Genomic DNA, 15,106 nt, shown 5'->3' on the forward strand with positions numbered 1-15,106 from the left:
GCAGTCATCCTACCTTATATACCACAGCATCCTCTTCATTGGGAATTTGCTATAGCAGAGAACTCGGTCTGTCCGAGTACTAGAAAATGCTCTTGCGGCCGCCATGAGGCGTTTGAGGCAAAGTTAAGGTCCACCATTTGCTGACTTGGAGTCGTAGACAGCAGCTGAGATCTCAGGGGGCTTGAAGAGGCTTGAGGAGGCTTGACAATCACGGGGTAAGAACCTTTGGGTAGGAGACGCTTGGCGTAAAAGAAGCTGAGGAAGCGGGAGAAAGATCCCTTCGGGGTAGGCGCGATCCTTTGGCGATCGAATTTGGCGAAATTGCATCCGAGGAATGGCTAGTGCCTAAACTTTACTCACCCGAGGGAACTCCGTTCAGGTCATCTTTTTGTACTCGAGTATCTTTCTGTTCCTGCAGAATACTTCGCGACATGTAGAGATGTCGAGTATTATTCTCCGATAATAATTTATCTGCAAGCAAGAATATCCTTTGGCAAGCGACAACGTCGAATAGACTCACTCTACGACAAACGCCCATTGCGCATAGTTTGACGACTTTGATGCTCTCAGTTCACCTATCCCCACGAAAGAGACAACAGGCTCGAAGCTAGATCTAGGCCCTTTCTCCATTTCGAGATTGACAGCTGGGCAGTTTTGCTTACCCAAACCGCATCCTCTAATCACGACCCGGTCGTGTTGTGCGGTGAGATGGTTCGGGCTCTCCGGCCAGGATAGTATCCTTTCGAACTGCCAAAAAGGTGGAAGTCTGGTTAGCAAGCTGATCCTGTTCTTGGCAAACGCTTTTGGGATAGTTCCGTATGAATCCTTGTCCTCTGTGGTGAAATGTCTTGGTATGTCTTTCCCTGCACGACTCGTGCTCGGCCCAGAGTACCGAAAGTTTGTTTCAAGATTAATTCTTCTTTCCGGTCGAGTTTGTGACCGTTCCCTCGGCGATATCTTGCCACTGCTTGGACCATAGCTATGATCATAGGCAGTCACCAGCGCTGAAGGAAGGTTCGCAGACGGCAGGTAGCATAACAGTAAACAGCTGTGCCTTGCATGGCCTAGTTCACATTGTGCTTGGAATATACAAGTCGCCCCTCTTACCACGGCTCGGTCGTGTACTCTGAGATGCGCTGTGAGATACATGGTACAAAGGTGCAGCTCTTCCGTGATCTGTGCTAATCTCATCAGCTGAAGTCGGTAGTCCAGTTGGTGGCGAGATCACTGAGGTCTGTGATGGTTGTTGTGGTTCCTGGGCAGCAATGAGACAATGGTTTTACAACAGCAAGCTGAGATTCCGAGCTCCGGAGATTCATCAGAGATCTTTTCAGAATTCTCGCATGTCTAACGGCAGCTATCATACGAGCCGACCGTTGTTGATTGAAGCGCTGCTGGGATGGGTGAATCTATGCCATCTGTTGATCGCTCACAACTGTCTAGCAAACATGCGTTTGACGATCGAATGTTGGACATACTCATCTGGGCTGGTCATAGCGAACACTTGAACCTCGTCAGCCTTCTTCAATCATTACCTTGCCCTTGTGTCTGATATCTTAGCCGAGCACAAGCGAGCGCACAACCATGCGCTTTGTCGGTGCAGCTGCACTGCCGCATAATAGAGTTGTTGTTCAACGACAGAAGCGCATTCAGAAAAATCCATTACCTCAGCTCGAATCCCATTGTCTCTTCATGACCAGCAAATTCCATCGCCTCATGGTTCACCTGCGCTCACATCTGTTTCTTCGTTCCCAGTGCAATGTTCCGGCATGACCGACCGTTACGCTACGACCCGGTCTCAAGGCAGGTGACCGTTCGAAGGACATCTCCGGCGCGCCGGTTTCGTGATGATGGATCGCGATCTTCAGGTACGTGTGTTGATCATTTTCCTTTTCGCGAAACATGTCAGAATGTCAAGTGCGAGAGAGGATGTTGAGCCAAAATGACTATCAATCTTCTTGCACAAAAGGTCTGAGGAGCGAGGGATAATCGGATGGCTTTGTTGCGCTTTGGACATTTCGCGAGCGGAGTCGGTCGGAAATTGGATGAGCGATTTCGAAGAACTGTTGCTTCTGTCATTGCCTATTTCGTGAGATGTTCGTCTATGTCTCTTCGTGTATATCCTTCTCTTCCGTTGGCATTATGTGCAGCACTTTGCGCTACTCCTCATCGGTATCTGGTGGTAAAGTCGTCCTTACTCCTTCTTGTCTGCCTTCTCTTCCTTGTCGCCGTTCTGCTTGCCAGCCTCCTTGTAGATGTCGCTGTCGAAGTTGACGGGGAAGTGCTCTCTGCCCTCTGCATCCTTGTTGACCCAAACAGCAACACTGCAACCAGGGCACTTGAACAGACCATTGCCTTCATCGTCAATGGTGACCTCTCCCTGCTCCCAGCCCAGCAGATCCGTCCACACCTCTCCCTTGTGCTCAGGTCCAACATGCATCTTGATCTCTCCAGGTCCGGTGTTGCTCATAACCACCGCGCATCCATTCTTTCTGTCGTGTGTTCCTCTTCTCACCCAACCAATGCAGTTGGGGTTGTCCCAGTAGTCGTTGAGCTCGCCGTATGCGAAGAGCTTGCGTGCGAGAATCAGATCGGCGAGTTTGTCGCCGCAGGATGGTGGTTCGGGGTTGTCTCCCTTCATGCCGTAGAGGTCGCCGTAGAAGATGCTGGGGTAGCCGTCGCGGCGGAGCAGGATCAGAGAGTAGGCGAGAGGCTTGAAGAAGCCTTCGACGGGGGTCTCGACGGTTTGGCCGGGTTGGGTGTCGTGGTTGACTACTACTGTCTGATCGATGGGAACTTGTGTTAGCCTGCTGTGATTCGTTTGGCTGTAGGATAATGCTTACCACGGCGTTGACAGGCATGTCTTGGACCAGAGTATCATCGAACACCTTTCTCAAATCCGCGCTCTCTTGCTTGCTGATGTTCGAGAAGTTGTTCAGGAGTGGGCTGTCGTACAGCGAGAACTTCCTCTCCATCTCGTTGACCCAGTCGATCAGATCCTGTTTGTTGCCAGTCCAGAATTCGCCGACATAGAACAGATCGCCATGCGATCGCCTTAATGCCTCAATCCACTCCTTGGTGAAGCGCTGAGAGAAGTGTTGTACAGCATCAAGACGGAAACCCTTCAAGCCAACCTCCTTGACAATCCATTTGCCCCAGTTGGTAACATCTTCGCAGACTTCCGGATGCGAGTAGTCCAAGTCCGCAAACATGAGGAAATCAGCATTGCCTCCCTCGTCGTCAACAGACTCTGACCATCCCTTGCCCTCTCCCTGAATCTGGAAAATCGCATTCTTGCCCGTCTCAGCATCGTAATCCGTACCACCAAAATGATACCAATGGTATTTCTGCTTCGAGTATTTATCGCCTCTGCCGTCGAAGTTGAAACCCAGCCATGCGGTAATCTCCTTGCGCTCGGAGATTTGCTTGTCGCGGTCGTTAGGGTCTACTTCAACAACGTGGCATTTCTCTTTTTTGTCGGCGGCGGCTTTGTGGTTGAGGACGGCGTCCCAGTAGAGGCCGATTCCGGCGTCTTTGGCGGCGGAGGAAAGGGCGAGGAGTTCGTCTTTGGTGCCCCATTTTGTGGCTACGCCGCCCTTTTGATCAAATTCGCCGAGATCGTACAGGTCATACACATCATAGCCATTGCCCTGTGTGGAAAGTCAGTCTGGTTCTGTGTTGGCAGTTGTGAGGTGGTGGGGATGTACGTTGGGAGAGCTGGCTTTGCAGCCGGGCGGAAGCCAGATGTTGGAGATGCCGATGTGCTTGTAGGCGGGCATCGCATCTTGCAAACGCTTGTAGTGCTTGCCATCAGCAGGGACGTTCCATTCGAAACCCTGGAGCAAGGTGTAGTTTTCAGGTGTAGGTTCTTCGCCGCCCATGTTGAGTATGTTCTTGGTGAGTTAGGACTGTAGTGATGTGAAAGAACAGGAAGCGAAGCAGAGGAAAGGAAGATGCGAATAGGCACCAAGATAACAATAGAGTGAAGCTCCAGATATGACAGCACTCTGTCGTAAACAGGTATATGACAACTCAACAACCTACCGGACCTTGCGGAGCCCCTCTCAACAAAAGGGAGAGCTTGCTGCCCCTCATGCCACCTACATCACAGCAAATACACGTGGCTGCGTAAACAGATCAACAACTAGAGCCGCACCACCAACGGTCTGACCAAAAGCAGGAATTCTAGGTTTAAATAAACGCGTGATAAGAGGCTAGAGTTGACGTATGTGGGCGGCACGGCAACGGCAGTCAAGTTTTGACATTTTGCGGAGACGGATTGTGGTCCGTGAGAAACAGGGTGACAGGAGAAACATCATCTTAGAACAGTTTAGAGGCGATAACATGATCTGTATAGACTTTATGAGGACTGTCATGTCATGAAATGATTCTGCTGCATTAGGTGCTTAGTCTGATATACATCGATGTTGTTTCAAGGTCGATGTGGTTGTTCAATTTCACTTTGCACGATTTCGACCAGTTTCTCTGGAAATGGCTAGCAAAGAGCGTAATTATTTCTTGCAAGCCATCATGATTTTGAATGAATGGTGCTGCACGCAACTTTCGTGACAGATACATCTACTAAATATTCTTAGGGATGCTCTCGAACCAGTTCCTATATGAATAAAGAAGAGCCATCAAGATCAGTTGCAGACAGCTATTCTGCTCGTCTAAACGCCTACATGGCCGTACGTTGATGGTTTCCATCTCCCGAGATTCTGCCACGCCGCAGCCCCTCGGACCTCAGCTCGAGGCCCCGTCGCCGTCAAACACCATCGCCAGTCCATCCAGCGCAAACGCATCCTCCTGTTCGACCGCACCCATCATCTTACCCGCATCTCTTGCACACATCACCACATCGTCAATCACGCGCCCAGCAAAGCCCTTCCGTTTCAAGCGTGCCACATCTGCAAACCTCTCTTTCCAAAACACCCAGCGCTCAACCCTGAATCCATCCTCGCCTTGCCATAAAGCCTCGCTGCCATCACTGCCGCCGATCCAATCTCTCTCCTCCATGTCCCCGCTACACAAACATTTTCTCTTGCAGAACTCCCAGATCAGAGGTGCAGAATGAAGGAGCCATTGCGCTGCTGCGGGAATGTAGATGCCTGCTCTTCTGATTTGAGAGTAACTCACGATTTCCACCTCTAGAGCTTGTGTAAGAGTATCTCTAGTGATACGTTGTATACTTTTCCATTCGTGAGTGATGGAGGGTGTGAGGGCAGAAAGGTACAGTGCAGCAAAGGTATTGGCGGCTTTGTATCGTTGTGCTTGTTGTTGCCAGGTCAAGGGGCAGTTTCCTAGATCTATATCGTGGATGGCGTGCACATCTGCGAGGGTCGTGTGAGCCTTTTAAAGGAGAGGTATGATGTTGAACACTTACGAAGAGCCTCTTCGGAAAACCAGAAACTGAATTCGGGGATATCTTGCCAGTAGGTTCGTCCGTTCTCCTTGCACGTTCTGCCGTCGGCAATCACATCGGGCAATCTCGAGAGATGTATAAGCATTTCAACAATGTTTTGATGGTCTTCTAATGTGGTTGTTGGGTATATGATTGCGCGAGATAGCAACGAGAACGGGTAGACTGATATCCTTTCGCCTTTCAATATACGAGGTTCATAAATAGTCGCGATGCCATGAGCCGCTGGTACGGGAGTGATGGCTTTGTCAAGAAGGTCCTGAATGATTGATATGGTGTTTTGTTCTTCTGGTCTGGATGAACAGAATTTGTCGTTTCGCTGGCTCTCTGCCCAATTTTGTATCATGGTTTTGGAGACTGTGCGAGAGATTGACTTGCACAAGGTATGCTGCTTCCAGCATATTTTGATCTTCAAGTGCGGTGTCTGAATTAGTGTACGAAGGATTCTCATTGCGTCATGGGAAAACATGAGTCAGTGTTTTTGATATACGTCCGTATGTCCTCGTTCAGTTGTCTGTCCATCCTTCTCTTCCTGCTAGCGTCGCTAATCTTATGCCACAACCTTCTCAATCACAGCAACACCGTGCTGCTCGCTGACCAATACCTGCTTCTTTTCCAGGGACTTCTTAACGGGCTTGGAAGCTTCAAAGATATCGTCGAGTTCCTCGAGCTGTGAGCGAACGAATTAGTAAGTGAGCTATACGCAGCAATATCATTAAATCTTACAGTGCGATTCTTGGTCTCAGGGAACCAATACCAGATGATGACGGTCTGAGCAACACACCAGATAATGAAGATGATATAAGTCTTCCATCCAATGTTCTCAAGCGAAACGGGCCAAGCAAACTGGTTGAGCAGACCACCAGCATTGACAGCCAGACTCGAGAACGCCATGCCTTTGGCACGCATCTCGAAAGACAGTACTTCAACTGGATACAACGCTTGAAGCGGAGTGAGGCAGAAAGAAAAGACAGCGCCGAACATGAAGATCATGGCGACTGTAGCTTTGGCGGCACTTGCGTTTGCAGAGTTGTTGAAGATGCCGCTGGCAGTAGTCATGCCGACCCAGACGATTGCACAACCAACCATGCCGGTGAGCATCAGGCGGCGTCTGCCAATCTTGTCGACGAATGCAGATCCCGCAAGAGCAAACACGAATTGGAAGCATGCGTAGCCCAAGTTGATATTGGTTTGTTGAATAGCCTGGTGGTAGCCAGCAGTGTCCAGCACCGCCGCGATGAAGTACGTTAAGACAGCATTTCCTGCCCACCTAGAAGTGAAGCCAATGTTAGGACATATGCAAGTCTAAGAAAAGACGTAAACCTACTGTGCGAAGATACTGAAGCCACAGTTGCATGCAAGTCTGTAGCGAGAACTTCTCTTCTTGAAAAGTGCGCTGTAATCCCACCAACGCTTGTCGGCACCGTCCATGTTCAAGAAGTCTTCGTACTCGGAGAGCTGAAGCTTGACCCAAGCACTATCTCGGTTGCCTTGCCCATGCCACTTGGTGAGGGTCGCAATGGCAGAGTCTTGCTTGTTGTTCACATAGAGCCAGCGAGGTGATTCGGGAATGAACCAGACGAAGAGACAAATGATCAAGGGACAGGCCATCTGAACCCAGACAGGTACGAGCCAGGATGAGTTACCCGATAAGTTCAAAGCACCTCTGACACAGCCTGCGGCAATGATACTTCCCGTGAACCAGAAAGTATTGCAGTAAGCTGTGACCTTGCCACGGTATGCAGGGTGGGACATTTCGACCACATAGATGGGTCCCGCGGAGGACGCAATCGAAACACCAAAGCCTGCAACAGGTTAATCTTAGCACAAACAATGTGATTCAGTACGCATACCGAGCAAGAATCTGCCGCCCATGAATTGTCCAACCTTCCCATCATTGAAGGTAGTTCCGGAGATAATTGTGCCGACAGCGATGATGAGAGAACCGATGAACATGCCCCATCTGCGGCCCCAGGTATCGATAGCGGGACCGACAAAAGGAAGTGCGACGACACCACCGATCTGATACATGGATGACACAATACCAGCCCAGATTCCTGCGTTGGAACCATGGAAGAAAGACTTGAACTGAGGATTGGCGAGCAGACCATTGAGCAGACTTCCGTCGTAACCATTCATGGTTCTGTGCATGATATTAGACGATACTTGCAGAAGGAAAATGGCACATTGGTGGCTTACTGGCACAAGCAGCCAAGAATGCTGCACGCAAAAAGCAGCATAGTCGTGGAGCTCATCAGAGTTGGGTGCTCTCGAATCAGAGCATCGTTGAAACCCGTACTACCCACGATCGTCTCAATGTGTTCATTGTCTGCCTCGGCGGTCGAAACCTTCTGCTTTGCGTCAGCGTTCGTTCATATGCTCAAGAATTTGGTATGGCATACGGAAAGGCCTGCCACCACATTCTTCTCGTCGCTGGTCATGGTCAACAATGGCTTCTGGGGTGAGTTGACAGAGATGGTATAATGATGAACGAGGTTTCCAGATCCGGGGTAGAGATGTGTCCAGTGACTGTGGGGATGTAGTGGATAGATATAGATCTGCATGCACCCCGCATGGCAACCAAGAAGGTTTCAACTTGGGAGGATTTCACACGGAGGCGAGCCCTCCGCATGCATACAAGGAGCCGTTGAAGCTTACCGACCCCGGGGAACGCCATTGTAGCCCATCTTCATGGATGTCAGGTGTTCAATATCTGGTGCTCGGTAGCGAGATTATGGTCGCTGGTGATGATGACGGGATGCGAGCACACAGCATATATCGAGTTCTCGAGACTCCAGGGATCGGTTTTGAATGAGGGAAAGGCTGACAGCCCTGGGTGTCTGGATGGTTGAATTTCACTCTCAAAATCGAGAGCTGCGCTACAAGTCAAATCGAAGATCACTCACAAGCGATGTCATGCGTTGGTCTGGTCGAGTCGCAAACATGCATCCTGCAAGGTCCTAATGTCAATCGGCGCAAGCGCTTCGCCTGACTTTTTTGCCTAGTTCGTGGCCACAAGACATTGCCAAGTATATTGAACAGCGGCTAGAGCACAAAGCGAGATGACTAGGTCAAGATCGGACTCGTCCCAGGAATTGCGGCCCTCGATGCCTCTGTCAAATAAACTTGCCTTGACAAACATGCTTGACTGGTTACTTGCAGCGACATGGTTACTACCTTTTCATCAAGAAACCCAGACTTGGCGCGTTGTCCTATAAATGTCCGCAATCATGCCAATGCCTTGATACCTGAAAAGCAGTGACGCGTTCAATGTTGCCGGCAGACTGGAGCCGTAGATCGGATTATTTTCGAAGACACGTGATTACCTCAGACGAGTCGATCGACTTGTATAGACCGCGTCTTCAGCGTGCGTCCGTCCATTGTATGACTTGTCGTGGCAGATTGGTTTCGGAGGAGAGAGCTCCGTTCCTGATTGGGAAACCTCGGTTAGGGTTCACGCCAAGGTTGAAGGCGGGGTGCGCTAACCATATTGGGCACGGAGCTTTGGAGAGCAGCTTCCTGTCCCAACGCGGTGCACTGTCGACGTCGAAGAGCAGGTGGTATGTAGCCTAAGATTGTCCGGCCCGAGGCCATACAATTTATCCTGGAGCTCTTATAAGATGCAAACGCTTGCCGTGCGGGCTGATAACAGACAGACATGACAGATACCAGGATGTCGCAAGCCGTGCTGGTGCAAGAGCTCAAAGACTGGGAGTTCAAGCAGACCGACTTGGACAATTGGATGCCAGTCAAGTCTGTTCCTACCAATGTACACCATGATCTGATTGCGAATGATGTGTAAGCGCAACTTTGCACTTCCGTACAACGCATCATTAACTTTCAGCACTGCAGTATCCCAGACCCTTTCCTAGGTTTCAACGAGCTCAAATGTGAATGGGTGGCCGACAAAAGCTGGACCTACAGAACAAAGCTTCCGGATATTGGACCTACCAGAGAAGGCCAAGTTCACGAACTTGTTTTCGATGGCCTCGACACGTTCGCCACGGTTAAGGTCAATGGAAGTGTTGTTCTCGAAAGCGACAACATGTTCATTCCGCATAGGATAGACGTCACAAAGAAGCTCGAGGGCGGTAGTGCTAATGTTTTGGAAATTGACTTCCGCTCGGCACTTTATGAGGGCCGGAAGATCAAGGACGCTCATCCCGAACACAAATGGGTCGGTTTTAATGCAGATATGGCCAGGCTCGCTACAAGGAAAGCTCAATATCATTGGTAATAATCTCCTATCAAAGACTGTATTGCAAAACTGACGTAGTTCAGGGGCTGGGACTGGGGTCCCGTGCTGATGACTTGCGGTCCATGGCGAGCAGTTCGTCTAGAGACTTCATATGCTCGCATCTCGGATATGCGAGTAGACTACGATCTCAATGAATCCCTGGACGACGTTGTTGTACGAGTCGCGGTCTCTACAGAGCGTTCCTCCGAAACCGATGTCAAGATTGCCATCCGTTCGCACAAAGATCTGATATTTGAAAAGACGGTTACGGTTGACAGCAAGGGTTTCGCCAAAGCAGACTTCCATATCTCTCAGCCAAAACTGTGGTATCCGCATGGTTACGGCGAACAATCACTGTACACCTGTGAGGCTGTTTTGGTCTTGAATGGACATGACGTGCAGTCTTGTAGCAGAAGGATTGGCTTCCGTCGTGGTGAACTGGTACAGGAGCCAAGTGAGATTGGCAAAACGTTCTTCTTCAGGATAAACGGAATCGATGTGTTCTGTGGTGGCTCTTGCTGGATTCCTGCCGACAGCTTCACGCCCCGCATCACGAAAGAACGGTACCAGTCATGGCTGCAAACCATGGTTGATGGTTATCAAGTCATGATCAGGTATGTTCAGTCTCCAGTCTATGTCTGGATAATCAACTGACGCTGCCTGTAGAATCTGGGGTGGTGGTATCTGGGAAGAGGATATCTTCTATGATACCTGCGATGAACTCGGCATTCTCGTATGGCAAGACTTCATGTTTGGCTGCGGAAATTATCCTGCTGCGATCAAGGAGTTCAGAGACTCAGTCGAAGCCGAATGTGTTGCGCAGGTGAAGCGCATCCGCCATCATCCATCGATTATAATTTATGCTGGCAACAACGAAGATTACCAGGTACAAGAACAGTGTGGCCTTACATACGACTACTCCGACAAAAATCCCGAAAACTGGCTGAAGACCGACTTTCCTGCAAGATACATCTACGAGAAGGTATAAAACTATTACAGTCAGTATTTCTGCTACATTGACTGACATCCTGGCAGATGCTACCGGAAGTGATTGCCTCGCACTCGCCTCATGTGCCTTATCATCCGGGGTCACCGTGGGGTGACGGCCTGATATCTTCTGACCAGACCGTTGGTGACATGCATCAATGGAATGTATGGCACGGTACACAAGAAAAGTACCAGATCTTTGATACCCTTGGCGGCCGCTTCAACAGCGAATTTGGTATGGAAGCCTTCCCTCATATCGACACCATCAAATACTACGTCACCAACCCGACCGAGCTCTATCCACAATCGCACATGATCGACTTCCACAACAAAGCAGATGGGCACGAAAGAAGGATCGCAACATACTTGATTGAAAATTTCAGGACGACGGACCCCAGTCTTGAAGCATATATACATCTTACGCAACTCAGCCAGTCAGACGCACTGATGTATGGCTACCGTGGCTGGCGACGGCAATGGGGCCAGAAGCGGCATTGCGGCGGTGCGCTGGTGTGGCAACTTAACGATTGTTGGCCTGTCACATCATGGGCTATTATTGACTACTTCCAACGTAAGAAACCTGCTTATTATGCTATGCGAAGAGTGTTGGCTCCAATCGCCATTGCGGTCAAGCGCGCGCACCACGACTGGAGCGTCGTCCATGCCCGGCCTGCAAAGACAAGTACTTACGAATGTTGGGTATCGAGCAATAGCACTAAAGATGTGACGGCGAGCAAAGTCGAGCTCAAGTTCATCTCTATCGCTACGGGCAAAGAGATCAAGCAAGCCATGACCAGGGAGAGCATAAAGATCACAGCCAACGGCACGACGAACATATTCGAAGGTGTAATCGACAACGAGAAAGAAGAACCACATGTCCTTGCAGCACGCATCTGGGTAGATCGCGACGGTGGGGTTGTATCGCGAGACGTTGACTGGCCTCAACCACTAAAGTACTTGAACATGGAGAAAAGAGGCGTCAAGGTGAGCTTCAATGATGGCAAGATTACAGTGACATCAAACAAGCCGACAAAGGGGTTGGTCTTCGAGGAACGGGAAGGCGTTCTTGTGAATGACAGTGCTGTGGACATCGTACCTGGAGATGAGCAGGTCATAACGGTCAGAGGGTTGAAATCTGGTGATGCGCCTCTCAAATGGCGATACTACGGACAGTAAACTAGAGCAATCAAAACAGCTACCATCATGACGTTGCATGGCGCGGAGGTTGGTCGAGGTCGGAATATCTATCTCTACCTTGCAAGTGCGCGGGGTCGAAAGTCCAACGCCGCACAGCAAGGACGATCACAGAAAGCTTAATTCCATGCCCTAACATATAAAGATCTCCAACCCCGGATCAAAATGCTTCAATTTCCTCCTTAAAACTTGTTCAATGTGCAGTCAGGTGGCGGGCAGTGCCATGTTCGCAACTTCCCAAAGGCTGCAACGTCATCCAGGTCAATAGGAATTACCCCGCCGCGATGTTTCATACCTTCCAGGCCACCGAGACCAATGGCGAGGATACAAACGATGCCGCCAAATTACATCGACCATTAGGAGCAAGACGTATCACAACAAGTAACGCATGTGGTAGGTTCGGCCTGGACGTATATTCTCATTCCTTTGGAGGCTCATTCGGCGACAGGGTCCTGCAGGCGCAGAAAGATACGCTGCGATGGTGCTACACCCTGCGGGCAATGTGAGTACATATATTACCCAGCAAGATGATCTGGGCGTCTACTGAATGTATTTCAGGTGTATACTATCAGGTTTGACCATTTCACAATGAGCAAGAAGGAGCGGTCCTATGCTGATGCTATCTCAGCAAGCAGATGCTTGTTTTTACTCCAAGCCACCACCGCGTGTCGTGTTATCCAAGAAGTACATTTGATTCCAGTCTAGGTACTTCAAAGGACCAAAGCTAATGTTTCTCAGGTTGATGGAAGACCTGTCAGCGTCTGTTGACCGATATCGCTCAGTCTTTGAGCGTCTCTTCCCTGGTCGGAGTATTGAACAGCTGGCCCCACTTTCGAAGGACGATCTCATCGCCATCATCGGGATACCGCCAGCGAAAAATGATCAATCAACCCAGATATCGGAGCTGGGTTCTCCAATATCTACTCTCGGATCCGAAGGAGCTGAAAGCCTTGAGACGCTTATTCAAGCACCAGAGCAAGATCCAATAGCCGACGAGGCCACGCGACATCAAGCCAGAGTAAAGGGTATCTCCGATGATGTCAATGGATTATCATTGTCATTGGACAGGCCCTCCTCATATGTTGGTGTCTCGTCTATCACGGCTGCTTTGAAGGTCATCTGTAGAGTGGCTCCTGCAACACGAAGACTGCTAGCGTTGGGCCATACCGAAACCGCCCTACCCAGTCGTACGGACTCACCAGATGTGACTAGTATTGATCCTGCATACCTACCACCTGCAGAGCTCGGACAAGTCTTGATTGAGACATATTTCAGAAAGGTCCACCCACTAATGCCCATGCTGGACGAGAAACATTTTTGGCAGACATGGCTTTATGGAGAACGCAAAGACCATGCTTGGATGGCTCTACTCAATACAGTGCTGGCTCTTGGGTCTGTGATGTCGTCAGATTGTACAGACAACTCTCATGATGCCTATTACCAACGCGCTATGCAACTTCTAGATCTTGATAGCCTGGGGAGTGGCAACTTACTTGTCGTCCAAGCTTTGGGCCTTCTGAGCGGATACTAGTAAGTCTAGAGTATCATCGAGAAATTGTGTATGCTCGACTAACATATATAGTCTTCACTATGTCAGCAGGCCAAATTTGGCAAACAGTCTGATGGGCGCAACACTGCGGCAGCCACCGTATTAGGCTTACACCGAGAGTACACAGACGTGATCGCAGACAGTGGAATATCAGCACACAAAACTATGTCTGCTGATATCAAACGACGGACATGGTGGAGCCTATACGTCCTTGACACATGGGCAAAGTAAGTTGACCTGTCCTTTGAGTCCAAAGTAAATTGATCTATAGGATCACTAACGCTTCAAAGCGCAACCACCGGTAGGCCCTCTCTTGGACAGCAGGATAAAGGGATAACGGTCCAAGTGCCCTATGTGAGTATAGATTATTCAGGTCCTCAAGCGCAGCAGTCGTAGCTAATCTAAGCATGAAGGTCAAAGATGTCTCAGACCCAGCAACGGCCAGCTTCTTACCCTTGGCACATAATGTTGCTTTCTGCAGAATAGCTTCTCAGATCCAAGACGTATTATCTGCGTCTCCGCTGCTGCCGTTCGATGATTTGAATCGATTGGACAAAGAGCTGCTGCAATGGCATACCAGCCTGCCAATCTACTTGAAGCCCGCGAGCTCGTCCACGACAGATAGTCAACGGCCTCAGAGACGAAACACCATCGCAAAGATACTTGAGACGCCGAGCATGATCATGCATTGGAAGTATCAAAACCTCAGACTTCTCTTGCACAGACCTTACCTCCTTGCCACTGCCTTGCGCAATGGAGATATAAACTCACTCTCTGCTGAAGAGAAAGTCGGATCAACACGCTGTCAAGCTATTGCGGCTCGTACGATAGAGGATATCAGCTATATGTGTCCTGAAGAATTACTTGCTGGTTGGAATGGAGTCTGGTTCATGTGAGCAGAGTGATCCACATAAGACCAGGAGCGTTTTGCTTACGTGCTTCTAGGTATCAAGCAGTCATGATTCCGCTAGTCTGCATATTCTCTTCGATAGGGAAGTCGCGAAAGCAAGTCGCAGATGACAAGCAAAATATTGCCTCGACGGACTTCACTGCCGTCGAGACTGATGGCGAGGATTCCAGGCGCCCAGAGCAGGTTGAAATGCAAGAGTGGCAGAACCTGATTGAAAAGGCTTTGCAGTTCTTCGAGAGAATGGATCGCTGGTCAGTGGCGGCAAAGAAGTCGCACGACGTAGTATCGCGACTTTACGAAGCCAGCAAGATCCTGGCCAATGGCGACTCCGAGCACATCCTTGCTGCTCAGGATCAGTCTGCCAGGGTCCACAGCGCACCTCTGAATCTTGGAACGGTTGTAAGTTGCCAGATCGACCCGGCCAATGCCTTTGACAATTCTCAAGTGCCGCATCCGACTTCGAATATGTTGACCGAAGATATCTGGGGCCTGTCACCAGATGGCGCTGCTGCAATGAATAACTTCTGGTTTGATGATATGATGTGGGATATACCAGTTGCGAACATCGAGATGTTTGAGAACACCGGCAACGGATTGTCTTACAGTGAATTAGACTGGCTGGCTAGCTTGGATACGCAGACTGCGAACGAACAGATCTGGTAATTTCAGCAATGAGAGCTCATGCGCCTGCATCGACGCTGTGCCGTTTGAGGATGCATTTGGAGTCTGTTCAAGCACATCGTAATTGCCAGAGCAAGTAGTATGGAAAGCAATATTCGAGAAGAGCTTGAGATTTCTTTGCCTCCTATT

At 49.7% G+C, this 15,106-nt stretch overlaps 5 protein-coding genes across 5 annotated transcripts; 2 read left to right on the top strand and 3 right to left on the bottom strand.

The window, feature by feature from the left end:
• Window positions 1-2,194: 2,194 nt before the first annotated feature.
• M437DRAFT_52066 (putative alpha-amylase) lies at window positions 2,195-3,881 on the bottom strand (the record flags this gene model as incomplete). Its single annotated transcript, XM_041022292.1, has 3 exons — window positions 2,195-2,782; window positions 2,844-3,650; window positions 3,708-3,881. 3 exons carry the CDS (start codon window positions 3,879-3,881, stop codon window positions 2,195-2,197), a joined length of 1,569 nt encoding a protein of 522 aa, XP_040878339.1.
• Window positions 3,882-4,743: 862 nt separating this feature from the next.
• Window positions 4,744-5,507, bottom strand: M437DRAFT_76478 (uncharacterized protein; the record flags this gene model as incomplete). The annotated part of the gene is made up of 2 exons (XM_041026633.1): window positions 4,744-5,330; window positions 5,384-5,507. The coding sequence occupies 2 exons, from the start codon at window positions 5,505-5,507 to the stop codon at window positions 4,744-4,746; spliced, it is 711 nt and encodes a 236-aa protein (XP_040878340.1).
• Window positions 5,508-5,969: 462 nt separating this feature from the next.
• Window positions 5,970-7,860, bottom strand: M437DRAFT_76479 (putative sugar transporter; the record flags this gene model as incomplete). Its single annotated transcript, XM_041026634.1, has 6 exons — window positions 5,970-6,089; window positions 6,146-6,689; window positions 6,747-7,224; window positions 7,273-7,562; window positions 7,619-7,770; window positions 7,822-7,860. 6 exons carry the CDS (start codon window positions 7,858-7,860, stop codon window positions 5,970-5,972), a joined length of 1,623 nt encoding a protein of 540 aa, XP_040878341.1.
• A 1,232-nt stretch (window positions 7,861-9,092) lies between these two features.
• Window positions 9,093-11,819, top strand: M437DRAFT_51739 (putative beta-mannosidase; the record flags this gene model as incomplete). Its single annotated transcript, XM_041022231.1, has 5 exons — window positions 9,093-9,217; window positions 9,272-9,652; window positions 9,701-10,270; window positions 10,323-10,638; window positions 10,692-11,819. 5 exons carry the CDS (start codon window positions 9,093-9,095, stop codon window positions 11,817-11,819), a joined length of 2,520 nt encoding a protein of 839 aa, XP_040878342.1.
• Window positions 11,820-12,121: 302 nt separating this feature from the next.
• M437DRAFT_85773 (uncharacterized protein) lies at window positions 12,122-14,959 on the top strand (the record flags this gene model as incomplete). The annotated part of the gene is made up of 10 exons (XM_041028342.1): window positions 12,122-12,230; window positions 12,286-12,339; window positions 12,396-12,409; window positions 12,466-12,521; window positions 12,576-13,367; window positions 13,420-13,454; window positions 13,514-13,613; window positions 13,677-13,740; window positions 13,800-14,278; window positions 14,332-14,959. The coding sequence occupies 10 exons, from the start codon at window positions 12,122-12,124 to the stop codon at window positions 14,957-14,959; spliced, it is 2,331 nt and encodes a 776-aa protein (XP_040878343.1).
• Between the last annotated feature and the right edge of the window lie 147 nt (window positions 14,960-15,106).

Source organism: Aureobasidium melanogenum (genome assembly GCF_000721775.1).
Source record: "Aureobasidium melanogenum CBS 110374 unplaced genomic scaffold scaffold_15, whole genome shotgun sequence".
NCBI classification, from domain to species: Eukaryota; Fungi; Ascomycota; class Dothideomycetes; order Dothideales; family Saccotheciaceae; genus Aureobasidium; species Aureobasidium melanogenum.